Source organism: Mytilus californianus, unplaced genomic scaffold (assembly GCF_021869535.1).
Source record: "Mytilus californianus isolate M0D057914Y unplaced genomic scaffold, xbMytCali1.0.p SCAF_20, whole genome shotgun sequence".
Taxonomy (NCBI): Eukaryota; Metazoa; Mollusca; class Bivalvia; order Mytilida; family Mytilidae; genus Mytilus; species Mytilus californianus.
The window spans coordinates 902317-927135 of NW_026262669.1; the positions used below are offsets into that span (position 1 = coordinate 902317).

The 24819-nt window shown below is 32.5% G+C and overlaps 3 protein-coding genes across 3 annotated transcripts in view; 1 reads left to right on the top strand and 2 right to left on the bottom strand.

Moving 5' to 3' along the window:
* LOC127731659 (tight junction protein ZO-1-like) overlaps positions 1 to 24819 on the top strand; it is a 611031-nt gene that overhangs the window by 565901 nt on the left and 20311 nt on the right. The gene's annotated exons all lie outside the window — the stretch shown is intronic.
* Positions 6249 to 13779, bottom strand: LOC127731793 (uncharacterized). The gene is made up of 6 exons (XM_052240633.1): positions 13428 to 13779; positions 12710 to 12816; positions 10178 to 11419; positions 7012 to 7042; positions 6526 to 6815; positions 6249 to 6254 (listed from the first exon to the last, which is right to left on the bottom strand). The coding sequence occupies exons 3-6, from the start codon at positions 11339 to 11341 to the stop codon at positions 6249 to 6251; spliced, it is 1491 nt and encodes a 496-aa protein (XP_052096593.1). The 5' UTR covers positions 11342 to 11419; positions 12710 to 12816; positions 13428 to 13779.
* LOC127731794 (26S proteasome non-ATPase regulatory subunit 10-like) overlaps positions 18460 to 24819 on the bottom strand; it is a 114884-nt gene continuing 108524 nt past the window's right edge. The window contains exons 3-6 of the mRNA XM_052240636.1: positions 24363 to 24461; positions 22529 to 22627; positions 19558 to 19653; positions 18460 to 18600 (exon numbers count right to left, since the gene is read on the bottom strand). Coding sequence (XP_052096596.1) covers positions 18460 to 18600; positions 19558 to 19653; positions 22529 to 22627; positions 24363 to 24461 — 435 coding nt within the window. The remainder of the gene's footprint in view (positions 18601 to 19557; positions 19654 to 22528; positions 22628 to 24362; positions 24462 to 24819) is intronic.

Sequence of the window (24819 nt, forward strand, 5' to 3'; positions counted from 1 at the left end):
AATGGGTATTGCATACACTGAAACACTATTTATAATACACAAGGGGACAAGAATCTAAACCACTATATAACACTATATAAACGTCAATAATAAACAAAACCCATACCGTATAAATTATAAGAGGTCCCTGCATCAAAGACATGTGAAACGTTTATTAAGTGAAAACTAATAGGCTGATTTTAGCTAATGACATGAAACGAAAAACAAAAAATTGTCATAGAAAATCGACAACAACCACTTCATCACATCTTGGTTTAACAGGCATATGCAGAAAATGACGATATTTAACATTTCTCGAGGGTTCAATCCAACCCTTATCTCAATGGAGAGGTTTAATTCTGGACAGTGTCATTATACATAGTACAGGTTGACCATGTTCGAGTTCGAAGTGGTACGAGTTTATATTGGTACGATTTAACTTTTTTTCCATTCGAACAAATAAGTGAAACGTGTGTACATTTTTTTTTTGGTCATTTTTGAGAAAGTAGGTTGGGACCAAGTTATATTGTTGAAGGGGTAATTTTGCTTTCGTCTTTTGATGCATCCATGGCAAGCGTCAAACATTCCGGACTAACAATTTACAAAATACACACCAAAGGCGCTGTTATCTAAAATTTTGAAAGCAAAGTCAGTTACGATTTTTAAGCATATTGCAGTAAAAAGAAATCAAAAATTCCAATAAGTGATTTCTAACCCTCGTTAAACGAACGCCCCGAAGCAGTGGGATCATTCAAGTGCTTTTAGAATAACCAGCTCAGCTCAGTAGTCAGAAGTGCGATACTAACATGATTCACAATATTCCTAATTTGTATACGCCGTGGATGAACAGAAAAAAAACATTAGGTACATCGATATTTTAACGAACAGTCAGTATTCCTTTGGTACTTATTTTCAACTATACTTGCTTGCTTGTTTTAACTCATAAGACACATAATTAATATAAAACATTTTTTTTTCAAAAGGAGCATCTTGCCGTTATCCAATTTAAATTTCATATATATTGATAATGTTCTAGCAATCGTTCTTTCGGAGCAACTGGAAACAAACCCGGGTTTTGACGGGACCTCTGATGCCTACTCTTTAGTTTAGTATAGAGTTTTTTTAAGCTGTAGTTTGTGTTGTCGTCGTTTTCATTTTTTCGAGATTTGGTCTGTCTGTCTCTCTCCGATTTTGTATTTCAATTTTGTTTCTCTCCCTTAAGGTGATATACAGCTATTCACGTATTCAGATATGTATACATCATTGGCTTTCAAATGTATTGGTTTGATCTTTCCTGTTAAAGATAATTCAGAAAAGCGATTCGGAGGCAATACCTTGATACAGTATTATTTTAATTTGGTATCTTTCACGAATAAGTTGATGGCTATTATGTATCTGTGTCTCAACTCACTAGTGAGATGTTTTTTTTCTGGTTCTCGGTTTGTAGATGCCATAATAGTCGCCTGTTCTGTAAATTGTCTGATTGTTACACTTCAGCTGAGTGTGTATACGGAATGTGGAGGATACAAGCATGACAGAAGATGCGTACCCGTCCGATTCCTTCATGTTTTGTTTCATCCTTAAATGATCTGTATAGAGGCATTAGATGTAGACATCCTTAAATGATCTGTATAGAGGCATTAGATGTAAACATCGGTAAACTACTGTTACATATTATTTTTATCTTAGATGGATTTGTCGATTCAGTGTAGGTCTCATTATCTCATACATGTCTTTAAGAATTCAAGTATTTATACACCATTGGCTTTCAATTTTGTGTTAATTTTTAGGTGTTCACGACGAATAACAATCCATAAAAAAGTACTAGACGCAACAAATTCATCAACTTTGTATTCTATTTACAGATGGCACTGTATGAAAAAGTAGTCTGGTGCTCACCAGTCCTTAAGATTTGGACATATATGAACATTGGGAATAAACAACTAGAATATGAGAGACGAATAAAAGCCTTTAATGTCCAGTTTGGTTCGATTTGTTGTGAATTTATTAGCATGATTATTTCAGGTAGTCTTTATTAATGATCAATTAACCATGTTTACTTTCGATCGATTATCTTTTTTTTTCACACATTGTTGTCAATATATTGGAAGTCTATGCGAATGGCATATAAATGAGAAGTTGGCTAGCTAAAAAACCAGGTTTAATCCGCCATTTTCGACATAAGGCAATGCGTGTACCAAGTCAGGAATATAATTTTAGTTTTCCAATCGTTTGATGTGTTTGAGCTTTTTACGTTGACATTTGATAAGATAACTTTCCGTTATGAATTTTCCTTAGATTTTTGTATTTTTGTTATTAAAATTTTCTTTAAAATAGAAATGCACGTACAATGGTCTTATCGAAATAAAAAAAATAACAAAAAAGAAATAAAAATTAAAAACAGCACAGAAATTCAACGATTTGGCCATTACAAAAAAAGGGGGAGTGATCTCAGATGATTCGGAAGAGTATCATCGCACACGTGTAAAATTCGTATGCTAAGGCAAATGTTGTAATAGGTTCGAAAGGGGAAACAGGAGCCAATTCCAGCTATCCACGATTACCCGTGACACAAATATTCAATTATAGACAGTAGATCAATGTAGTGTTTGTAAAATTGTTAAGGATGATTTTAACCGTTCTATTTGGAATCAATTGTTCAATATCTTTCTTGTTAGATGTATCTCATAAAATATTGTTTCGTCTTTTTTCCTGAGTTTCCGAATATTTTAGTTTTTTACATGTTATAATTTTTAGCTGAAAAAAAAGCTGGAAACTCTAGCTTTCATCAGATAAATCCATACATCAACCATACGTGAGGTTGTCTGATTGGTAAAATAGCCCCATTAAACAAAAATTAATAAAACACAGCATCATATGATTGAATGCAATCTTTTATTTTAAGAAATAGTATAACTAAGCCTAAGCAAAAGCAAAACATTATGAAACTAATAAAACAACAAAGTATAATCTTCTATAAAAAAAAAAACAAAAAAAAAACACTGGACATAAATGAAATAAATCGCATTAAATAAGTAATGCAACCAAATAAGCAAACGTATTGTGATGCAATGAATGAAAAGTACTTGTTTTACACATAAGGAAATAAGCATATCAATAGAGTTGTCTCATTGGCGATCACACCACATATTCTTTTTTTATATCAGTGCGAACAAATGAGAAAAAATATGTATATAGCTGTTCGGTGACAATCTACAGTATACAGCAATAGGTAACCACATAACAAGACCAATATATACATTTTTTAAAAGATACTGTTCTGTCTTCCTTCATTGTTTGATTTGTGCTTATTTCAAAAAGCAAATTAAGCTTCGTTTCTTTTTTTCAATCTTATATTTTGTTTTTATTTGTTTTTGTTTGTTATTTTCGTATCTTAGTGAGGATGACATTACATGTTTTGAGTTCATGGGCACAGAAAGCAAAACAAAAAATACAAATAAACCCACACAAATTAGAGTTGAACAAGAACAATCATTATTATCTATTCGTACATGTCTGCATTTGTTCAATAACAATAAATTAATACACAACTTTATTTTATATTTCGACACGTACATCGATACGTTTCGGTTGTATAAGAACGGCAAGATTGTGTAAAGGCTCATAGACAAACCGTACAAATGTAAACAAGAGGAACTATTTTTAAATATCAATCAAATTTGTTTTTGTTCTTTTTTTCTTCACGAAACATTCGTAGACACAGTGTTGATCACTTATAGTTCATGTTGTGGGTGCATATGAGTTATCATTCAGAAAAGGATTCTTATCTTTGAAAGAAGGTAACAACTATATATAAAGCATGTACAATGAAAGATAATAAATAATATATAAGTTAGGCGTCTAGCAAAAATTCTACAAAATTAAAATGATATTTAAAAATTTTGATGCGATCGAATTTTTTTTTTATTAACTCCTATCCTGAACAGTCAATATCCCATAACATTTAAAAGATACTGATGCATACATACTTTAACATTCCAGGAGCTAGATAGCCAAAAACTAACTAAAGGGAAATCACAAGCGCAGATTGTTTAATGATGAAAATATAAGCTTAATTAAATAAAAAAAAAGAATATATTTTGTATTATTTTTCATATTAGTATTACAAACATGACAAACACATGACATACAGACTATAGTGCTTTGTCACTCCAGTGAGTCAGGACATGACTCAGTCCTCAGTATATACGTTGTACCTTTGACATAGATAAGACAGTCCACCAGATTTTACATGCTGCAGTGCCTTCATAAGAGCAAAAACTGTTGGAGTTTGACTTGAGTTTTTCCATATGCATAATACAGATGCAATTTGGCTGTACATATCTTTTGGGTAATTGTACATGGTTGCCTCTATATCTTCTACAGTAAGTCCCAATTCTATTCCGAGGTGTATAACACAATTGCCAATATGCTTTGGTAGCTCTGTTAAAACATCATCATCAACAGTGCTTTGCAGACGGCCTTCAGACACATCTGAAGTAATAATTAAACCAATGCTTTTCCCTTGATAAGTTATTCTTCGTTTTTCTTTGTGATTTTCATTAATTTTAACATACAAACAGAGATCTGTAAACGCATTATTGCAAATTTAGACAATCACTTTCTGATAAAAAGCTATATCTTGTTATTACTGAATATTTAAAAACATCAACGTATCAAACAAAACGCTAAAAGAAAATGTTTAGCTTATTAAGCTTACGAACACGTTTAGTTAAACCAAAAATAATGAAAACTTTACCAAACAAGTTAAATATTTACATCATTGAATATCCTTCATTCATAGTGTGAAGTGGGTAATTGACAATTAAATTCAGTAGACCTGAATAAAAGGCTTGTTTTGTAAATGTATGTATGATAAGGTCAAAGTCAACTTGTTGTAAGTTCTAAAGATGCAGTCATAATTTTGTTGATCACACCGATATCAACATTACATTGTACATTAGTCGTAATAACTATTTCCTTAATGGTTTTTCCTCATGAATTTGAATAACTAAACATTGTTTTGAGCAACACGAATGAAATGACTTTTCATCTGGAAATAGTGTCTTTATTGGAGCATCAGTGATTTTCACTGGTAAAAATTAGCAGCATTGTCATTTTAGCGATTTTTTTAATATTGCCATATAAGCGGGATGTATGGCTAGCCACAAAACCAGGTTCAACGCACCATTTTTCTTAAAATTTCCTGTACCAAGTCAGGAATATGGCAATTGTTATCAAGTAGTCCTTTTCTATGTTTGTTGGCGTTTGTATTTTGTTGCACTTCGGTGTTTATGTTGTTTCGTTGTTTCCCCCTTATAGTTGATGTGTTTCCTTCGGTTCTAGTTTGTAACGCGGATTTGTTTTCTCTCAATCGATTTATGACTTTTTAAAAGCGGTATACTACTGTTGCCTTTATACGGAATTTACAGATGATAGCGAATATGTTCCTAATGTCGTAACTTCAATCCCGTCCCCTTTTCCCGAATATGACCTACCGAGTTAGACTTATTACCGGGTTTGTACTAACATGAGCAACACGACGGGTACCATGTGGGGAGCAGGATCTGCTTACCCTAATGGAGCATCAGAGATCATTACCAGTTTTTGGTGGGGTTCGTGTTGCCCAGTCTTTAAAGTTTGAATGTTGTGTTTTTTTGTACTATTGTATGTCTGTGGGTCTTTTTATTTTTTAGCCTTGACGTTGTCAGTGTATTTTCGACTTATGAGATTGAATGTCCCTTTGGTATCTCTCGCCTCTCTTTTAAGTAGTACTTTTTTGAACATTGTGCTGTGCACATACTGGAACAAATTTTTTTTCCTGACGGGCATTCAGATACTTTAAAAATATAACATTCACGTTCAAATAAAGGTTATTCTAGAAACAGGCATGTACAATCTAAAATATTGATCAAACAAAAATATCCTACTACAAAAAAAAACCATACCATTTAGGCTAGTGTCTTCCCTGAATATCTACAAACAAATGTTGATACCATATAAAACATGTCAGCTGAGTTATAAAAATGACATATAAATGTATTACGTATTAAAACACTTCATATTCATAGGAGAACTCTCAGTTACTAACAGCTAGTTCTAAGTAAACAAGAACATATACAACATTCTTTTTCTTTGACTTTAATTTAAATCAAAACGCATCCAACATCCATTGGATTTCTTGTTTAAATTTCATTAAAACTCACATTAACCATGATATTGCGCAATACCAACTAAGAGATATCGACAGAATGTAGGCCCTTGAATGTTCAACTCTGTATGAAACACATAATATGTATATTTTAATTTAGCTCATTAAATCGTTGAATTCGGTTAGGTTTCATTGACACTAAGGCCATTGATCTCATGCTTATATGTGATAGAATAAAGTTGACGTAAACAAGTTGTTTTTTGCTCAATTGTTTTAGTATTGTCAAAAATGTCACTACACATGATAAATATATATTTTGTATGTCAACGAATACATGATACATTAAACCTAATATATAATCAGCGGGGTGCTGATTTTTTTATACAATACATTACCTGGCATAGGATATGATGGTTCAAGTTAACTGCTATCAGAGCATCTCTAATGGGTTTCAACGATGGGCGTTTCAGTTTAGCTTCAATGTCTTTCATACATTTTACCAATGCCATGAACATAACACTATGTACTCCATTAGCTTCATACTGGTGTTGTATATTGCAATATTCCTGTGTTTCCAATCCCATGTGAATGATGAATTCACCAAATAAAGTAATTCCAAACTTGGAAGCTAATCTAACAAGATGCTTGTTGCTTGGAATTGTTTTCAATTCTGTTGTATCAAGACCTAAAATAAACATTGAAATGTTATGTTATAAACTGTTCAAAAGTACAAATGAGGTAGTTTTTGACACACTGTACATATTTTAAAAACAGGCGTTGATATTGTCCCAAAATTAACTACCAATTGAACACAGATTGAGAAAAAAAAACTAATCTATTTGTATTCGATATATTAAAAAGAAAAAAATGCAGCTACTCACCTGTACATCTTTGATGACATTCTTTTTGTTTCTGTAAAAGACACATGTACAGAAATTAGATAGCGGGTGTAAAGTAGAAAACTCATGTTCGGACAATTTTACAGACAACAAATTCAGATCTTATTTGTAGTTATATACTACATCCCGAGTATTTGGACTAGATAGTCGTCTCATTGGCAATCATAAGATCTTCTTACTTGATGATGTTGATGTATTTTAATCGTACGTCAAAGAACACAATGGGATTACCGAAACATAATTCTAAGGTAGAAACCAGCAATCAGAATATAAGAATAAGAAGATGTTGAATAATTGAGACAATTCTTTACCAGAGATCAAATGAAATAGAAATTAACATCTATAGGTCACATAACGGCTTTCACCTATAACAAAAACCGATACCGTATCGTCAGCTATTGAAGGCCCCGAAATAGCAAGGAATGCACATGACGATGCACCCGTAATTAACCAAAAAACAACGACGTAGTCTCACTACAAAAGCCTCCAACGAACATTTTAATTACATAAACCTTAACTGAATAAGGTTCACAACAAAAGCCCCAAACAAACTTGTTAACTAAGTAAACATAAACAGACTAACATTCACAACACCAAAACAAACAAAAAAAAACACCGTTAAACATGTTAACAACGTTAACCCTAACAGAATAACGTTCACAACAAAAAAAAAAAAAAAAAATGTTAACTACATAAACCTTATAAAAAAATAACAGAATAACGTTCACAACCCAGCAATATGAATAACTGAAAAACCGTAACAGAATAGCATAATAACGTTCAAAACAAAAGCCCCCCCCCCCCTCAACAAGCATGTTAACTACATAGACTTTAATAAAATAACGTTCACAACACAAGCCCCCACCAAACATGTTCATGACACTTACCTTAACAGAATAAAGTTCACAACAAAAGCTCCAAACAAACATGTTAACAACATAATCCTTAACATAATAACGTAATCCACAAAATCACCCGAAAAACATGTTAACAACATAATCCTCAACATAATAACGTAATCAACAAAATCACCCGAAAAACATGTTAACAACATAATCCTCAACATAATAACGTAATCAACAAAATCACCCGAAAACCATGTTAACAACATAATCCTCAACATAATAACGTAATCAACAAAATCACCCGAAAAACATGTTAACAACATAATCCTCAACATAATAACGTAATCAACAAAATCACCCGAGAAACATGTTAACAACATAATCCTCAACATAATAACGTAATCAACAAAATCACCCGAAAAACATGTTAACAACATAATCCTCAACATAATAACGTAATCCACAAAATCACCCGAAAAACATGTTAACAACATAATCCTCAACATAATAACGTAATCCACAAAATCACCCGAAAAACATGTTAACAACATAATCCTCAACATAATAACGTAATCAACAAAATCACCCGACAAACATGTTAACAACATAATCCTCAACATAATAACGTAATCAACAAAATCACCCGAAAAACATGTGAACAACATAATCCTCAACATAATAACGTAATCAACAAAATCACCCGAAAAACATGTTAACAACATAATCCTCAACATAATAACGTAATCCACAAAATCACCCGAAAAACATGTTAACAACATAATCCTCAACATAATAACGTAATCCACAAAATCACCCGAAAAACATGTTAACAACATAATCCTCAACATAATAACGTAATCAACAAAATCACCCGACAAACATGTTAACAACATAATCCTCAACATAATAACGTAATCAACAAAATCACCCGACAAACATGTTAACAACATAATCCTCAACATAATAACGTAATCAACAAAATCACCCGAGAAACATGTTAACAACATAATCCTCAACATAATAACGTAATCAACAAAATCACCCGAAAAACATGTTTACAACAACATCCTCAACATAATAACGTAATCAACAAAATCACCCGAAAAACATGTTAACAACATAATCCTCAACATAATAACGTAATCAACAAAATCACCCGAAAAAAATGTTAACAACATAATCCTCAACATAATAACGTAATCAACAAAATCACCCGAAAAACATGTTAACTACATACACCTTTACATACAATCCTTTACAACAAAAGCCCAGAACAATAAAATTGAGAATGGAAATGGTGAATATGTCAAAGAGACAACAACCTCCCCCCCTCCCCCCCCCCCCTTTTGCAACAAACATGTTAACTACATAAAATCAGAATAACCTTCTTCTTTTGTGCTGTCCCTATTATGACTTGACCAGGGAAGGCTATACATGTTGGTTAATATTTATGATAAGATAATAGTAAAATAACAGACATCTCAACGGTCAACAGACAAATAACTCGAGTATAAGCCCAAACTGATTTTCTTTTAATAAAAAGGGATTCAGAATTGCACAAAATAATTTTTATACCAATATGTAAGTTTCAAAGTGTTTTTCTAACTTGAGGGATTTGAAACCTTAACATCGCAATAATTTCAAAGTTTATCAAAGATTTTTTAAACAAGTATGTTGTAAATATTTTCAGGATGGGTTAAGATTTAAGAACAAAAACCTTAAGTTAAAAATCTCTTTATATATTGTCTTATTTCAAACATTTGTTTTAGTTTTTAACATCTAGCGCTAACGGCAGATCTCTCATAGCATCTGTTTACATGCAGCTTATTGCCGCTTTGAAAGACTATTTTCAGCACTCAGGGCAAACGGTAGAGTGCACACTAGACGTTACTTACACATAAATTGTGACCACCTTTTAGATAGGTGGTGTTGATTAGGCAGACTATCCTATTTACATATTCAAATCAGAACAAAAACACCCGAAATGTTATAAACCAACCAACATGTTACAATAGAAGCCTATTGTCTTGGCTCACTGCTTGGCAGTAAACTCACTGACACGAAGTGGAGGTTTTGCCAGGATCACGAGCTATAACAAAAAGACACATATGTAATCTGTTGGCGTATTTCCGTCATCATCTGATCATCGCAGATGCTATATTTATCATGGATGCCGATGCGTTGAAGCTTGAGCATGAATTGGATCTAAATATATTCTGCATTTGCATGGTGAACGACTCGACCGACAAGTGTACTTGCTTCTTAGCTGATGACTATGGAATATATTTGTGTATATAACTTACCTGATCAAAGAACCAGTACATTGGATATTTCTTCTTATGATTCCGATTGCCAGCTGTGCATGTCCATTCGATACCGTGTGAAGAGTCGTTAAGGTTTAGAAGACATACTGAGTTGTTGCATACTACTCCTACTTCAATCTTGATCTTGTTTAAAACTTCACTGGGATCAATCTGCTTTCCATTACTTGTATAGTAGAAGGCTATAGACGACTCAAGTGTCTTAGTTAGACATTCTTGTACGCTTGCAGCTATGTCAGGTGAAAGGAAGTGTAACGATGTTCGGTTAACTAGGTTTACCATTACGCGATTGTCTTCTAGACACATTCTGATTTCATTGTCGTCATCCACCATAAAAATCGCAGCTTTGTAAAAAAGACATTGCTTTCCATCTTCCTTTTTCAAAAGCAAATTATTTGATGCAGCACCGATAATCTTAAATGCAAGTGCAGATGGAATAGATGTTATTGCTAGAGAGTATGCTAATACGATTGTGTTAGAATCGCTGGTTCCACGTAAGAAGAAACCAGGTGGAGGACTTTTTTTCACCATGCATGGAACGAGGTATATCTCATCTCCAGAAGCCGAGGTATTGTGTTTCGGCTGGATAAGGATATCTAGGTGTATAAGTAGCTTTGCAACAAAAGCTTTAAGTTCTTCGGTCGGCAAATATTGATGGAAGCTGTCTTGTCCCCAAAGTTTCCATAGATCACTCTTGAATATATTCCCGGTAAGAACTAGGTTCTGGAGAATTTCTTTGAGCTCCGCATTGTGTGGCCAGAACATCTCATCCGTGATGAATGACCTCATAATGTTGACCAGTGCTGGTGTATGTATGATGACGAACCCTTCTAGGCCAGGTTGTTTGTAGTACATTGCTTTACCAATTGCATGTTGGTTCCGGAGGAAATCTTCTAGTTGCCCTTCTGTTAGAGCCAGATCTTCATTTAGCCTATTAATGTACTCGAGTTGATTTCTCGTAATGATATTGATATTCTGGGATCTCATATTATCTATTTGTAATTCTAATGGCACCCATGCCATTGGTCTTTTTTGTCCCCATGTCGACTGTTGCATTGCAAATCTGACCAGTTGCTGAGTCAAAACCTTGATCTCTGGGTCATGCTCATCGGTACCATTGATGAAGTATACTGTATCCAGGAACATATGTTTTCTTTGTTCGTGCTCTCAGAACAGGTCAGTAATTTCTTTCGTAAAATACATTTTCCTGTTTCGAGCTTCTTCCTTCAAAAACAGGAAAAGAAAAAAAAACGTCACTAATAATCAACATCCCATTCCTGATATTGCATAACATTAATCATAAGCTTACAAAAACTTTCAGCATGAACAAAAATATCAACCGAATATACTAAAGTAGAATATATGATAGGATCAACTGTATAAGCCTTATTAATGAAAAAAAAAAAAATACCTATCGTTTATTTAAGTCCATTTTAACAGATCTTTACAAAGAAAGAGGCGATCAAATCATAGAATATAAACTTTTTGTACATATCTAATCCAATTTAGTTTGTGATTTCAACGTTGGTTAGGTAATTACATAGAAGGTACCAATTTTTCTGCACCCGACGCGCATTTCGACAATAAATAAAAGTCTCCTCAGTGATACTCGAGGCCAAGGTGTTTGAAAATCCAAAACTTGTGAAACAAAATGAAGAGCTTATAAACCAAAAAGTACAAACAAGTATAGCAAAATCGGGCAAAGAATTAGAGCTTTGGATGAGGGAGATATATTCCCTAATCTAAAATAATTTACAACATTTTGTAACAGTAAATTTTAATAACACAAAATCCGTATTTCATGCCAATTTGTAAGTACTGGAGTTTGGGCTGATGATACTGCACTACTTGTAACTGTCAAACAATATCATAATTAGTGGTATCTTTACGTCATCATTTCTGACACAGATGTCCCGAAGTAAATCATGAGATATTCCTTAAAAATGTCAATTAGACTTATCTAAATGTCCCATTACTATCACTTGGTTCAACAGCAAATGTCATTAGGAAAAACATAATAGGGAAGTAATCTTTAGAATATTATATCAACTTGTAGATGTACTTGCAATACGCAGAAACTGCTGGAATTGTTCTAGAAAAAAAGGAAAACGGGTATTTTACAATGTATCATTTAAAAAAAAAATCTTTTCGGATTTCAACATGAAAATATTGCAAATAGCTCTCCGCTAAATTCCCAATTACACCACTCGCATAATGTATAACTTTAAATAAAATGATAGTTTAGAGATAGTGATTGTTCTATGTTTTGCAAGTAGTGTGTCAAATAAAGTTTGTCCTTTAGTGTTTTTGTATTATCTTCAGTTGATTTAAACGTATCCGGTCTATATATTGCAGTATATATCTGCATTCACCTGCTAATAATATTAGGAAATTAATTGTCAATCGCCTATTTATTTTGTTTCGTTCTAAAATAATACATAGTCTAAAAAAAGATAAATAAGAAAATAGGCAATATATAAAAGAAAACAAAACCAAAACAATAAACCGACATACTGGAGTGAAGCAATCACTGTGTGTTGCTGCAAAGAGAACCATCGGCATTATATCATCCCCTTCTGGACAGTATGTTAGAATTGAATTGATCCAATGCATGATTAATGCTGAAATAGACATTTGCCAACAATTATTTTCTACTAGAAAACATATAGCTTACGACTGCATGGATATGCAGATTCTGCGTTTTATTCATATACACATTAAGATCTGGTTCTAATTCTAGAACAGAAATAAAATTTTTGTCAGTTTTTAACAGGAAAAAGAAATGAAGCGCTTTCATTACTCATATTAATCACAATGGACGATAGCATAGTTTTAGATAATTAAGATATAGCTAACATTTTTACTCATATTAGATGTAAGACAAGCTATATTTTTACGTAATGACATATACTTCTTATCCACACTTAGTAAACGGTATTTCATACATATTTCACCGATTTCGGTTTAAATATTAACAAGGAAATGTAAGATGATTGACAATGCGACAACTGTCATAATGATCATATCACACAGATGTAAACAATCAGAGGACACCGTACGGCCTTCAACAATTAGAAAAAAAACATACCATGTAATTAGCTTTAAAAAACCCGCTATGTTCATTTGCAGCCATGTATATCCTACGGTTAACACACATGTAAGGGATATGAATATGCAATTGTCTTTTTTCTGCAATTATAACTGTTTTACGTTTTACTTAGACTGTACTTACATTCCGAGGTGACATCACCTTGGGGATATTCCGTTAGAGGTGTTTTCAGTTCATATCTTCCATTGAACATAATGATGAACGAACCTCGGTGTTGAATGAATAATTGATGCGTCATATCATATGACCGCTGTCCACCAAAGTCTACTAGATCAGACGGGGCAGTTTCGATAATGTATCGACCTTTTCTTACTTCTTCTAAAATATCTTCTCGAACCGTATAATGGTCTAATTTTGAAACATCTGGTATGGCATCAGGTTCATCTTGCCTACATTTTTCTTCTCTATGCACAATTTGTGTTTTCTCTAATGTTGGAGCTGAAGTGAACGAACTTTTGACTTCCTTTACAGGAACTTGCACAGTTTTGATTTCAACCTTATTTGCCACTTCCTTTCTGATATTTCGCATTGCATTTTTGAATTTTCTAACGAAGTTTTGTACGCCAGATTTAGATTTTTTTTTATCTGACGACTGCCTTTTTTTCTGTAGAACATTTGGTTGTCCACGTAAAATTCTAGAGAAAACAGCGTGACAACCGGCACCTGCAATACAAACATAAAATCATAAAATTTACGTGGATATACTGTATAGGACTTTAGAAAATATAGCAATACAGAAGTAAAGTCATTGTAACATAAACGACCAATCTATTCCAAATTCCGAATCATAAGCGACCTGCGGTATGGTGCAATAATGCCCGGAACCATCGCTACTTTTAGTTGTTTTATTGTTTATTTTCTGATATTCGTGTATGCTGATATTTGTTCTGTTTTTTTAGCAGAAACTGTTGGTCTATTTAAAGTACTGACTAATACCAAACATTACCGTTGGAATAAGACATCTTTGAACCCTTTTCCATCTGAACAACAATACTAACGAAGGCGACTAAATTCCTTGTCTGCCTCAATCTTAAGAGACATTGAATGTCGAAAAACATATTTAATACAAACATTGGTAACATTATTGTTCTAACATAGGTTATATTTCTATTATATCCTTGTTTAGATAATTTCAACTCCTGAAGTTTTCGTAAATGCAACAAGAACAATAATCAATTTTTGTCATACTTTCAACATTCAATAGACAATGTTTCTTATCACAACTTTGTTTGCAAAACATTATGTTAAGAACATATCATGTCAGGAATAACTCTGGCGTATACCATTATGCCACTATAACTAATATATGTTTACGAAAAACTGGTAAAATTATTGTTAAACTACAAAAGTTATTATTTACATGTATTTAAGATATTTTCGTAAATTTTATGAATTTTCTGCTGGTAAAAAAAAAACGTGTTTGCATCTTTATTTTAAACTAATGGTCATAAAAACATTTGATAATCCTTGTTCCAAGTAAATATTGCAAATATGTGAATAACGCATTAAATAAGAAATAACACATAACACACAATAGAACAATTTATGTCTTTGATTAATTAATATTTTTAAACAAGCATATAAAAAAGCAGACACTGTAGTATATATTTTCCCAGCTAAAAGTTTATTTTTAAATGGCTCTTGATTGGTTATTTATTTTTAGATTGTTTTGATTTGTGATTTATCGACATACTTGATTTTCTGTTTTAAGTTTTGTCTTACTGTGTCACCTTTAAGCACCCATTTTACTCTTGTTTTGAAACAAGCAATACCATATAACATATGCTGTTCTATACGGTTTAACAACCGGTCAAGGATACGCTTAATTATATGTTTTGAACATACACATTAGCTATAAGAAGTCTGAATTTCGTATATAAGTAATATATCTATACATAATTGTATTTTGCATGCACACGTATTAAAATTGCGGTTTTTATCCAACGCAATCATAGGTTTGAACGTTGTTTTCAATTTAGACTTGTTTATATTTTTTCGTTTGGGCTTGTATTATATTTGCCTTCGGGTTTATATGATCCGTTCATCCTATTTTGACTCCTCAAAATTCAAGAGTCTATCCTAAATTGAGGTAAATTGTATGGCTTTCCAAATACCGTTTCGATTCCTAACATCACTGAAGAGACATTAATTGTCGAAATCCGGATATGGTGTACAAAAACCTTTGCACCTCATGTTTGCGGTATACCATATTTTCCGCAAGTTTATTGTTTTCTGTTTAGTATTAAATTTATAATTAAGATCCATTTATTACATCGGTGATCCGTTTATTTGGCAATCGCCAATGGCAGTCAGCAGGGTTAAGAACATTTGTTGTTCGACCTGTTAGTCAAATGCGTTTTGTTAAAATATTCTTTTTAACTTTTTTGGTCTTTTGGACAATGTTGTTTGTGCTGTATATAGACCCCTCTAACAAGAAATTTGTTTTGCATGTACACGTATAAAAATTGCGGTTTTTATCCAACGCAATCATAGGTTTGAACGTTGTTTTCAATTTAGACTTATTCATAATTGTATTTATATATATGTGGTTTACCATCTTTTAAAGGAACCATTTCCTCTGTCTTTAAATGAATACCGTTTCTGCCAAAATAGACAACTAAACCGTCTGTAGATTTCCATGTTAGGGGTATGTCATCACCGATGAGAACGCTTGCTAAAGTGCTTTTTCCACAGTTGCAGGCACCTGCCAAATATACTCTGTTGTCAAAAGACTCGTACATTCCTTTTGATAATATGACCTTGAACTCACTTGGGTTACCTATCCATGGAAATTCGGCAACAGATTCTGAAAAGTAAAATGTATGTTTACATACAAAATATGAGAGCAAATTTATGTGTGTAACTATGTCGGTGTCCAAGATAAAACGACATTACATTGAGAAAAACCCAGATTTTAGAGTTTTGTCATCTAAAATGAAACAAATGGAGGTCAAAGGACATGAATTATTCGAAAGGGAAACATTATGCTTGTAATGATAACAGAGGAAAATGGTTATGTATGACCTTTTCTCTATTTTTTTCATTTTTTTCACATTTCCTAACCGATTTCGAAAAAATGTTCTGCTCACTAGTAAAATAACTGATCTCGACAAATGATTGGTCGAAATATATTGATGAAGTCAAATTTTCTTGGTTTCTTCTGAATCTCCTATTGTGACGTCATGAAAAAAAAAACACCCATGCCTGATGACGTCACATATAAAGAACACAACTTTGTGCAAATCTCTCAAATCGAAAGGATAAAAATCATTACAGAAACAGATTCCACCACTATAACTCGTGTATTACGATATTTCTCCACTCTCAATAGTTATATTCTAAATATTCAAAAAGGTCGGCAAGCCTCGCGCTTTCAATATTAAAATGTAACTCTCTCGAGTGTAGAAATATCGTAACACTTGCTGCAGTGGTGGAATATATATATATATATATATGTATGTCACTTTAAAACAAAATCCTATCGAGCCTTATTCAAATTATTCTCCTTCTTCTCCTGTTTATCTAACAACGGCAACAACCTGACATGTTTTGGACCAAAATTAGTTAACGAGGTGTTTATTCATATACTATGAAAAAAGATTTAATTGTGGCAAATGTTCCATCATTCTAAAAAAAATGTGGAAATAGTTAATTTTTTTATTGTTTGTTCTACTAGGTTGTTTCACTATGAACATTAAACCACAGCAAAACGTCACTTCCAATGTCACTTGATTGTTTAGTCATGTCGAAACGGGCAATACTAAGTTAAATTGGTAAATGCTATCTACGTCTATGAATAGATTAAGTATGTTGAATTATCTTACCACAACGTTTAACGTGCATCAACATATCTTGGAGAAAATACTATTCTAGTGTTTAGTCGTTCCTTCGTGAAGTATAATAGTTGATAATCCTACTAATTTATTCTAAATACAAAAAATTGTAAAAGCTTAGAAAAATAAGTAATTATCTGGAGGATGTATTTTAACCAGGTTCAATCAACCATTTTCTACATAAGAAAATGCCTGTACCAAGTCAGGAATATGACAGTTGTTATCCATTCGTTTGATGTGTTTGAGCTTTTGATTTTACAATTTGATTAGGGACTTTCATTTTTGAATTTTCCTCGAAGTTCAGTATTTTTGTGATTTTACTTTTTACAGATTTATGAAACGTTTGCGATAACAACTATTACCCATCCCAATATATCCATACGTTTAATGAATAAAAATATCGGTCATAAGCGTTCGTCAATGCCATGTGTATTTGGTTCAATCTATAATCATAGCCCATTTGGTGTCGTTTTTCATCATTTTTTCCCCATTTGTTTTATGTTATGATAAATAAATTATCATGTACTGATTATGCTTATAATATTTATTTTATTATGAAACAAAACGCATGAAGAAGTCTCTCATAACATATTAACTTGAAACATGATACCATCGGTTGCAATTATTTGTATACCCAGACACTATTTCAGCAGGGTCAGAATTTGACCTGTTTTTGCTTAACGTCTTTTGAAATTTATCTCAGAACTGTGTCAGGGTATACTCCTACTTTTTTCTCTCATTATCTTATTCTAACTCTTAACAGCCCAGTTAAATTGTTAAAATCAATAATATTTGAATTGGAAAATCGAAAAAATATGTTACGTGTGACCCTAAACACTACTATTATTCATGATAGACAATTCGATGTTGTTTTTTTTTTTCGATTACGAGTTAAAACACTATATATATTCACACTCCGTTATTGGATGAAATGTTTATTCAGTCGTAAGTTAAAACATTTCATAGCATACAACAGGGTGTTAGTAACACAAACCATATGTTAATAGCTAATGAACACAGATAATAATCCAACATAACTTCGAAAGAGTTCATAGAAAATATCCAAGTTAACAATGCCAATCAAAATTTATGATTTAGACGAAAATAACATTTTCTCCCATTCAAACTTTAACTAACTGTTCGATGTAGTTTCTTAGGTATTAATAAGCAATAACTTCAGGACATCTGTTTAATTTGCAGAGCTTGAAAATGCATTAACAAATTTGTTATATTGGAGTGTTCAGTATTTGAAAGCATCTAATTATACTCCCGCAACGTGTTTGTTCTGTCCCTCAGCCAATGCTATGTACTACCATATTATATTACATACTCAGATCACTACAAGTAAGCTTACCCGTTTGATCTTTTGGCTGTTTTGTATTGGACACAGCAGATTTACTACTTGTATCCGCATCTTTGTTTTTGGATTGTTCCACTGTTCTCTCAGATGTATCATTTAGTCCCTGAAAATATAATATGTAAATATACCAATAAGACATTGATAAACAACAAGAAACGTCCAGTGTTGAAGAGTGTTTGGTGATATGGTAATTACGAGGATAGTATAAGGAAAGCATTGACTATTAAGAATATCCTTCGTGTTTTTAGGTGTTGGGGAGGTAACTCCAATAGGACAATTAAATATATTCTTATTTATTTAATATGCTGGAAATGTTATTCTTTGTACTGATACAGAGATATTGCCATAATGTCATTGAAATATAAAACAGGAGATAAAAAGAAGAACATTATCACGTACAGATAAAGATATTTATTGTAAACTTTGTCTCGCGACGCTAATAAAACCGGTTTTGAAAAAAAAACAAAGTAGCTATATTGTTTGATTGCTAGTTCTAGATTAAACCTCAACTGACAAGGTACTTCCAACAAAGAATGTTCGATAACATCAAATTTTGCGCTTCAAAACTTGATAAGTTAGAAGCTCACATATGTCTTTAACATACAATTTGAGTATTGTTTCAAAGTCGGTCAGGAAAAAAACCTTAAAACCAGCAGGTCAGTTCCGGTAAAAGAATTGAAATGATATGTGAAAGCAAAAATTTTAAACAAGAATGAATATATGTCAAAAAGAATATTATTAGAGAATATATGAAATATACCTTGGTATTAAATTAATAATATAGATCCATTTTGTTACATCTTGTGATCCGTTTATTTGGCAATCGCCAATGGAAGTCAGCAGAGTTTAAAAACATCTGTTGTTCGACCTGTTAGTCAAATGCGTTTTGTTTAAATATGCTTTGTCACTTTTTTGGTATTTTGGAAAATGTTGTTTGTGCTGTATTTAGACTCCTCTACCAAGACATTTGTTTTGCATGCACACGCATAAAAACTGCAGTTTTTATCCAACGCAATCATAGGTTTGAACGTTGTTTTAAATTTAAACTTATGAAATATACCTTTATATATTCAAGTGCCTCTTGGTATATATTACCATAAACATAGTCCTTATTCTGTTTATATGCAACTTCAGCCAAGTCTAAAGGTGTCATACCCTGTAACATCAACATATACAATGATAATTGTAGTCCTCTGTACTGTGTGAGATACACCGAGGGTATTACCAGCCAAATAGTCAACACTTATGTGTTGACCTGATTCATCATTGACATGGTCATATTAATAAATTAACTATAAGTTAATTATAAGTTAAGCTGCATTTGGCACAACCTTACGGAATTGTGCGTCCCCAATGCTCTTTAACTTCGTACTTTATTTTGCCTTTTTAACTTTTGTTATTCGAGCGTCACTGATGAGTCTTTTGTAGACAAAACATGTGTCTGTCGTGTACAATATCAAACCTGGAATCTGTGAAGAGTTTATTTGGAACATATTTCTTCACTGTATATTCGAACGTGAATACATTAAATGTTGGTTGTACGGCAGTGAGACAATACCGCAGCGACAAGCATAACCAAAATTCATCATAAAGAAATATAGTCCAAGAGAGATCTTGCACCTTACGCCTGATTAGGAATTGCAGGAGATGTGGGTTGTCAGAGCGCATCCCTTATATATGTAGGACTCAAATATATGGTGGGTTCCAGATCTATGGCAGATCCCTAATCTATGGCAAATATGACGTCATGCCATCCCAAATCTATGGCAGATTTGTTACAATCCTAATCTGTGGCAAGTTTAGTAATTTTAAACAAGTGAAAATGTATGAAAACGGAAGCATGTTTATAAACATTTTTGAAACAAACATTCCATACCATAATACAGACTTCAGGAATAAAAATCAATTATAACTCCTTTCCTAAAATATCCACTACTAAAAACAGCCGTGCCTTTATTCATCGCGGAGTTTGGACAGTACAGCACATCTTCCTTTAAACCATCGGCAAATTGTTTTAGAGGGAGCCTGTTTCCCTGTGTTTTTTTTGGTAAAAATTTGAAATCTGTGTACCCCGTGTTAAATATTTGTTTTTGGTTTACATCATACAATTAAAAGAAAAAATTTATAAATGGTGTTCAAATCTATGCCGGTTCTGCCAACGTTAGCGCCGGCGACGACGACGTAATTATGGCGTTATTTAATTGTGACTCTATATGTTACTCTTTTCCCCGGAACATTACGCAATTTCAAGATCTGCCATAGATTTGAAGAAAACAAAAAACCGCCATAGATTTGATTTGTAACGTCATATTTGCCATAGATTAGGAATCTGCCATACATTTGGAACCCACCATAGATTTGAGTCCTACCTATAGAACATAGAAACAACTTTCTGTCTGTCTCGAAATCGTAGTAGATTCAATTTCGTATTACATTGTGACAAGTCTATTAACGTTGTGAATAAAGTTTAGAGAAACTATCAAACATATGTAATAGTGGCTCGCACTAACTATTAGGCAGGTAAAATAAACCACTTACAGTATCTCACGTATAGGGTTAGGGTAAGGGTTGGGAACACCCTTATACGAATCTAGCTAGTCAATGCAAATATCTACAACTAGAAGTGACTGAACATTGTAAGGCATTCAACAATGAACAGAATGGGAAGACGAATAAGAAGGTTATTGAATTCATCGAGATCATTATATTAACATGCTTGAACAAAGAGTTTAAGTTGATGTGTTCTCTCCTTGAGAAGAATTAAAAGCTTATGCATTCAATACTGTATTTTAATCGTATTTCAAACGTGTTTTCAATACGTCTGAAATAGAGCACAACTTTATAAGATTGGTTGTTATGATTGTGTTATACTTGAATATAGTTTTTAGATTTCAATAATTTTAATATTTTATTACTTAAATATTACTTTTTTATCTGCTGTTTTCAATTTACTTTGGGAAATACAATATAAAATGTGATTAACGAATCAAATTAGTTAGAATGTACAAAATAATAATATTACAGATTAGTAGCCCTTTCTCAAAACACAACGTGATAAGAAGTGTTCAAAATCCATCATCAGGATATGCTTCGCTTTCTAAAGAAAATGTAATAGTAGGAACTCCTGTAAGAAAGCAAGGACAGATTCATCCAGGAAGCTATTGCTAGCAGAGATACTGTCCACCTAACATACAACATTCATAACATACAATATATTCATAACATACAACTATATATTCTATTTTTAACACGGTTGTGAACTGAACGCGTTCAAAAAACCTGATATTATAATGCCCAGTTTTTAATGATTTGACATTTCATAATCTTTGATATATAGAAAAACAAAGTACTAGTCGAAAGTGTTTATAAAGATCACTTGTATGCTGGAGCTTCCGTTTTGAATCATGCATATCTATAATATACTGATGATTTGGTATAAAAACGGGAATGAAGAATGATTGGCAACGAATCAACTATCCAACTAAAGTCCAAATGAAGCAACTTTGAGTACCTAAAGGGCATAGTACGACCTTCAACAATAAGGAAAAACTGCAAAAAATATGCCCGTTAGCCTGTTATTTCCTCCCGAAAGATTCAATACGTTCTATACACTATGCATGTTATGTGTTAGAAGAGATCTTTCATCGGTCGATTGTATACCAGTTAAGAAGAAAAACTACCACGACTTTACCACAAATATAAAACAGCGATTAGGCGAAGACTGCATTTTTTAAATACAGATATCAATTTATATTTACAGAGTTAATACAACTGCATATCTTTAATTTCGATTATATATCAATTAAATAGAATATTGGGTGGAATACTTAACTTAAAATAGACAGGAAATATCGAATAAAATACACGTTTAATTAATAGTGTAACTGACAAAAGACAACTTTTTTTTTAAAGATGTAAACGTTATAATTGTGGGTACTTCTTCAAATGTTACATTCAATGCACTATTAAAGTTATTGAAAACAAAAGATGCAAATTAACTCAATTATTTGCATTAATTTTGAAAATCTAACCTCTTTATTTCTAGCTGTAATATCTGCACCTAGGCAAATCAAATCTTTTATTGTGGCCAATTCACCATTTCCGACTGCCTGATGTAGAGGAGTATCACCCTAAAGAAAAATAATACTGATGATAATTGTTTTTGGCTCTTACTTTATCTGCAAGAAAATCAAACGAGCCCGGACGAGCCAGCTGATATCCAAGCTAATGAAGTAAGTATCAAACCATAAAATGCCATTATTTTTTTTATCGGTAACTTTGTCTTAACAATAGATGTTTGGTTGTGAAACATATGAAATAACATGAATTCTACGCGTACAAAACATTGTGATAGTTAGTAAGTTGTATGAATGAAGTTGAGGTTGGACATACACATGTGACGATGCTACACTGTTACGTGACATCATTGAATAATATTCCTGAGTATCAGGTCCTATCTATGACATAGAAAAATATTAGGATCAGAAAGATCAAAAGAAAAATGTACAAATTGCCGATAAAACTGATTCTTACAGAACTTATAATGCATTATGTCATATAACATATTGTTTACATTGGTTTATCATTTTCTTTTAACAAAATACGTCAATTGTATGTAACATTTCTAAGGTTGTATACGTATGTTAGATAGGTCACGTACTTAAACAAATAACAAGTTGTATAGCTTTTCCTAGAGTAACTGTTTATAAGGTAATGATAAAACAGGTAGACTTTTCTAATTGTTGAATACATTACAGAAAATGGTTGAAAGGGAGTAAGACACAGTAAAGGTTTGAGGAAGATCCAACATTAATAGACACAGCAGAAAATGTTTGATAAATTTGGTTTAGTCAGAGTTTCTAACCAGAGGAAAATTTGACAACAATGGTAGTTAAATTACGAAATTATTGACTGAAGCACATTTTGCATGAAGCGCAGAAGCGCTTCATTCTAAAAAAGTGTGCACGATCAACCCTTTTACGACCCTATCAAAAAGTAAAATAACAAAAATACCGAACTCTAAGGAAAATTGAAAACGGAAAGTCCCCCATCAAATGGCAAAATAAAAAGCTCAAACACATCAAACGAAGGGAAAGCAACAGTCATATTCCTGACTTGGTACAGGCATTTTCTTATGTAAAAAATGGTGGACTAAACCTGGTTTTATAGCTAGCTAATCCTCTCACTTGTATGACAGTCGCATAACATTCCATTATATTAACAACAATGTACGAACAGAACAAACAGACATAATAGGTAAAAAATGTCAAATTACTAAAAGAAGCATTCATTTCTTATAATTACATTTTATGCTAAGACTATGAAAAAAAAGTGTTATCAAGTTTTTATTATATTTTCATGTTCACTTTTTTGTGGAAGCACGTGTCATTACGAATGTAACATTTCATTTTGATATGAAGGTTAATTTTTTATTGTCGCACGATTGCTGTTAGCCAATCAAACTAACGAATTCTTGTGAAACATACATGTAATGTAATTATTCCTGTTTGAATATTGTTGATGAATTTTTTCTAATTAAACAATTGAAGCAAATTTAATTACATGAACAATGAATATAACTTTTTTTATACAGTGAGTAGAATAACCTTCAAATGAGACTACCTACAATATTAGTATTTGTTTCTAATTGAATACCCTCAACAGTATTGAAGTTCGGCAGTCGATTCTGTTTTATCTTTACCTTAAGGATATGTCTATTTTAGTTCATTGAAGAGTATCAGCTTTGCATTTCCCGTGGTATGACAGATGTCAGAGATGCATTAGAAGAACCCATTAATAGTGTTTCATATTTCACTTGACAATTGCATTTGCAATTAAAAGACAAAAAAATTAAAAAAGGTTAACCTCGTTATTTCGATCTGACAAATCGGCACCTAGACTAATCAAGGTTTTCACCGCGTTCTGTTCTCCTTGGCTCGATGCTTGATGTAAAGGTGAATCACCCTAAAAAGAAACATAACTATTAACATTCAGGCAGCCGTTTTATTTTACATGGTAAATATGATAGGGAGTAAGCTAGAAAAAAAAAACCACCTCATTAATGCTATTATGCTTTGAATTGAGAACGGAAGACAAGTTTTTGTCTACATTCTAATCAAAACAATTGGAAGGCATAATTAAAGTTGAAGAGCAAAAATACCATGAATCTACGATGAGTTGTCCCAAATCTGCCTAAAGTCATACAATTTTAGGAGAAGGGACATCAAGGTGTTTTGCATGTTTTAAATTGTGTATGAACAGTATAATTACCACACACATCCATGTCTTCAGAGGGGTAATGACCACAAGGCTGATGATACCA

What these genes read in the sequence shown, in the direction of transcription:
- LOC127731793 (XM_052240633.1), bottom strand. Translation starts at nt 11,341, where the DNA reads ATGTTCCTGGATACAGTATACTTCATCAATGGTACCGATGAGCATGAC. An exon ending in TGTACTGGTTCTTTGATCAG is followed by an intron (nt 7,043 to 10,177) that starts GTAAGTTATATA and finishes TGTCTTTTACAG; the next exon opens with AAACAAAAAGAATGTCATCA. An exon ending in ATGTCATCAAAGATGTACAG is followed by an intron (nt 6,816 to 7,011) that starts GTGAGTAGCTGC and finishes TGTTTATTTTAG; the next exon opens with GTCTTGATACAACAGAATTG.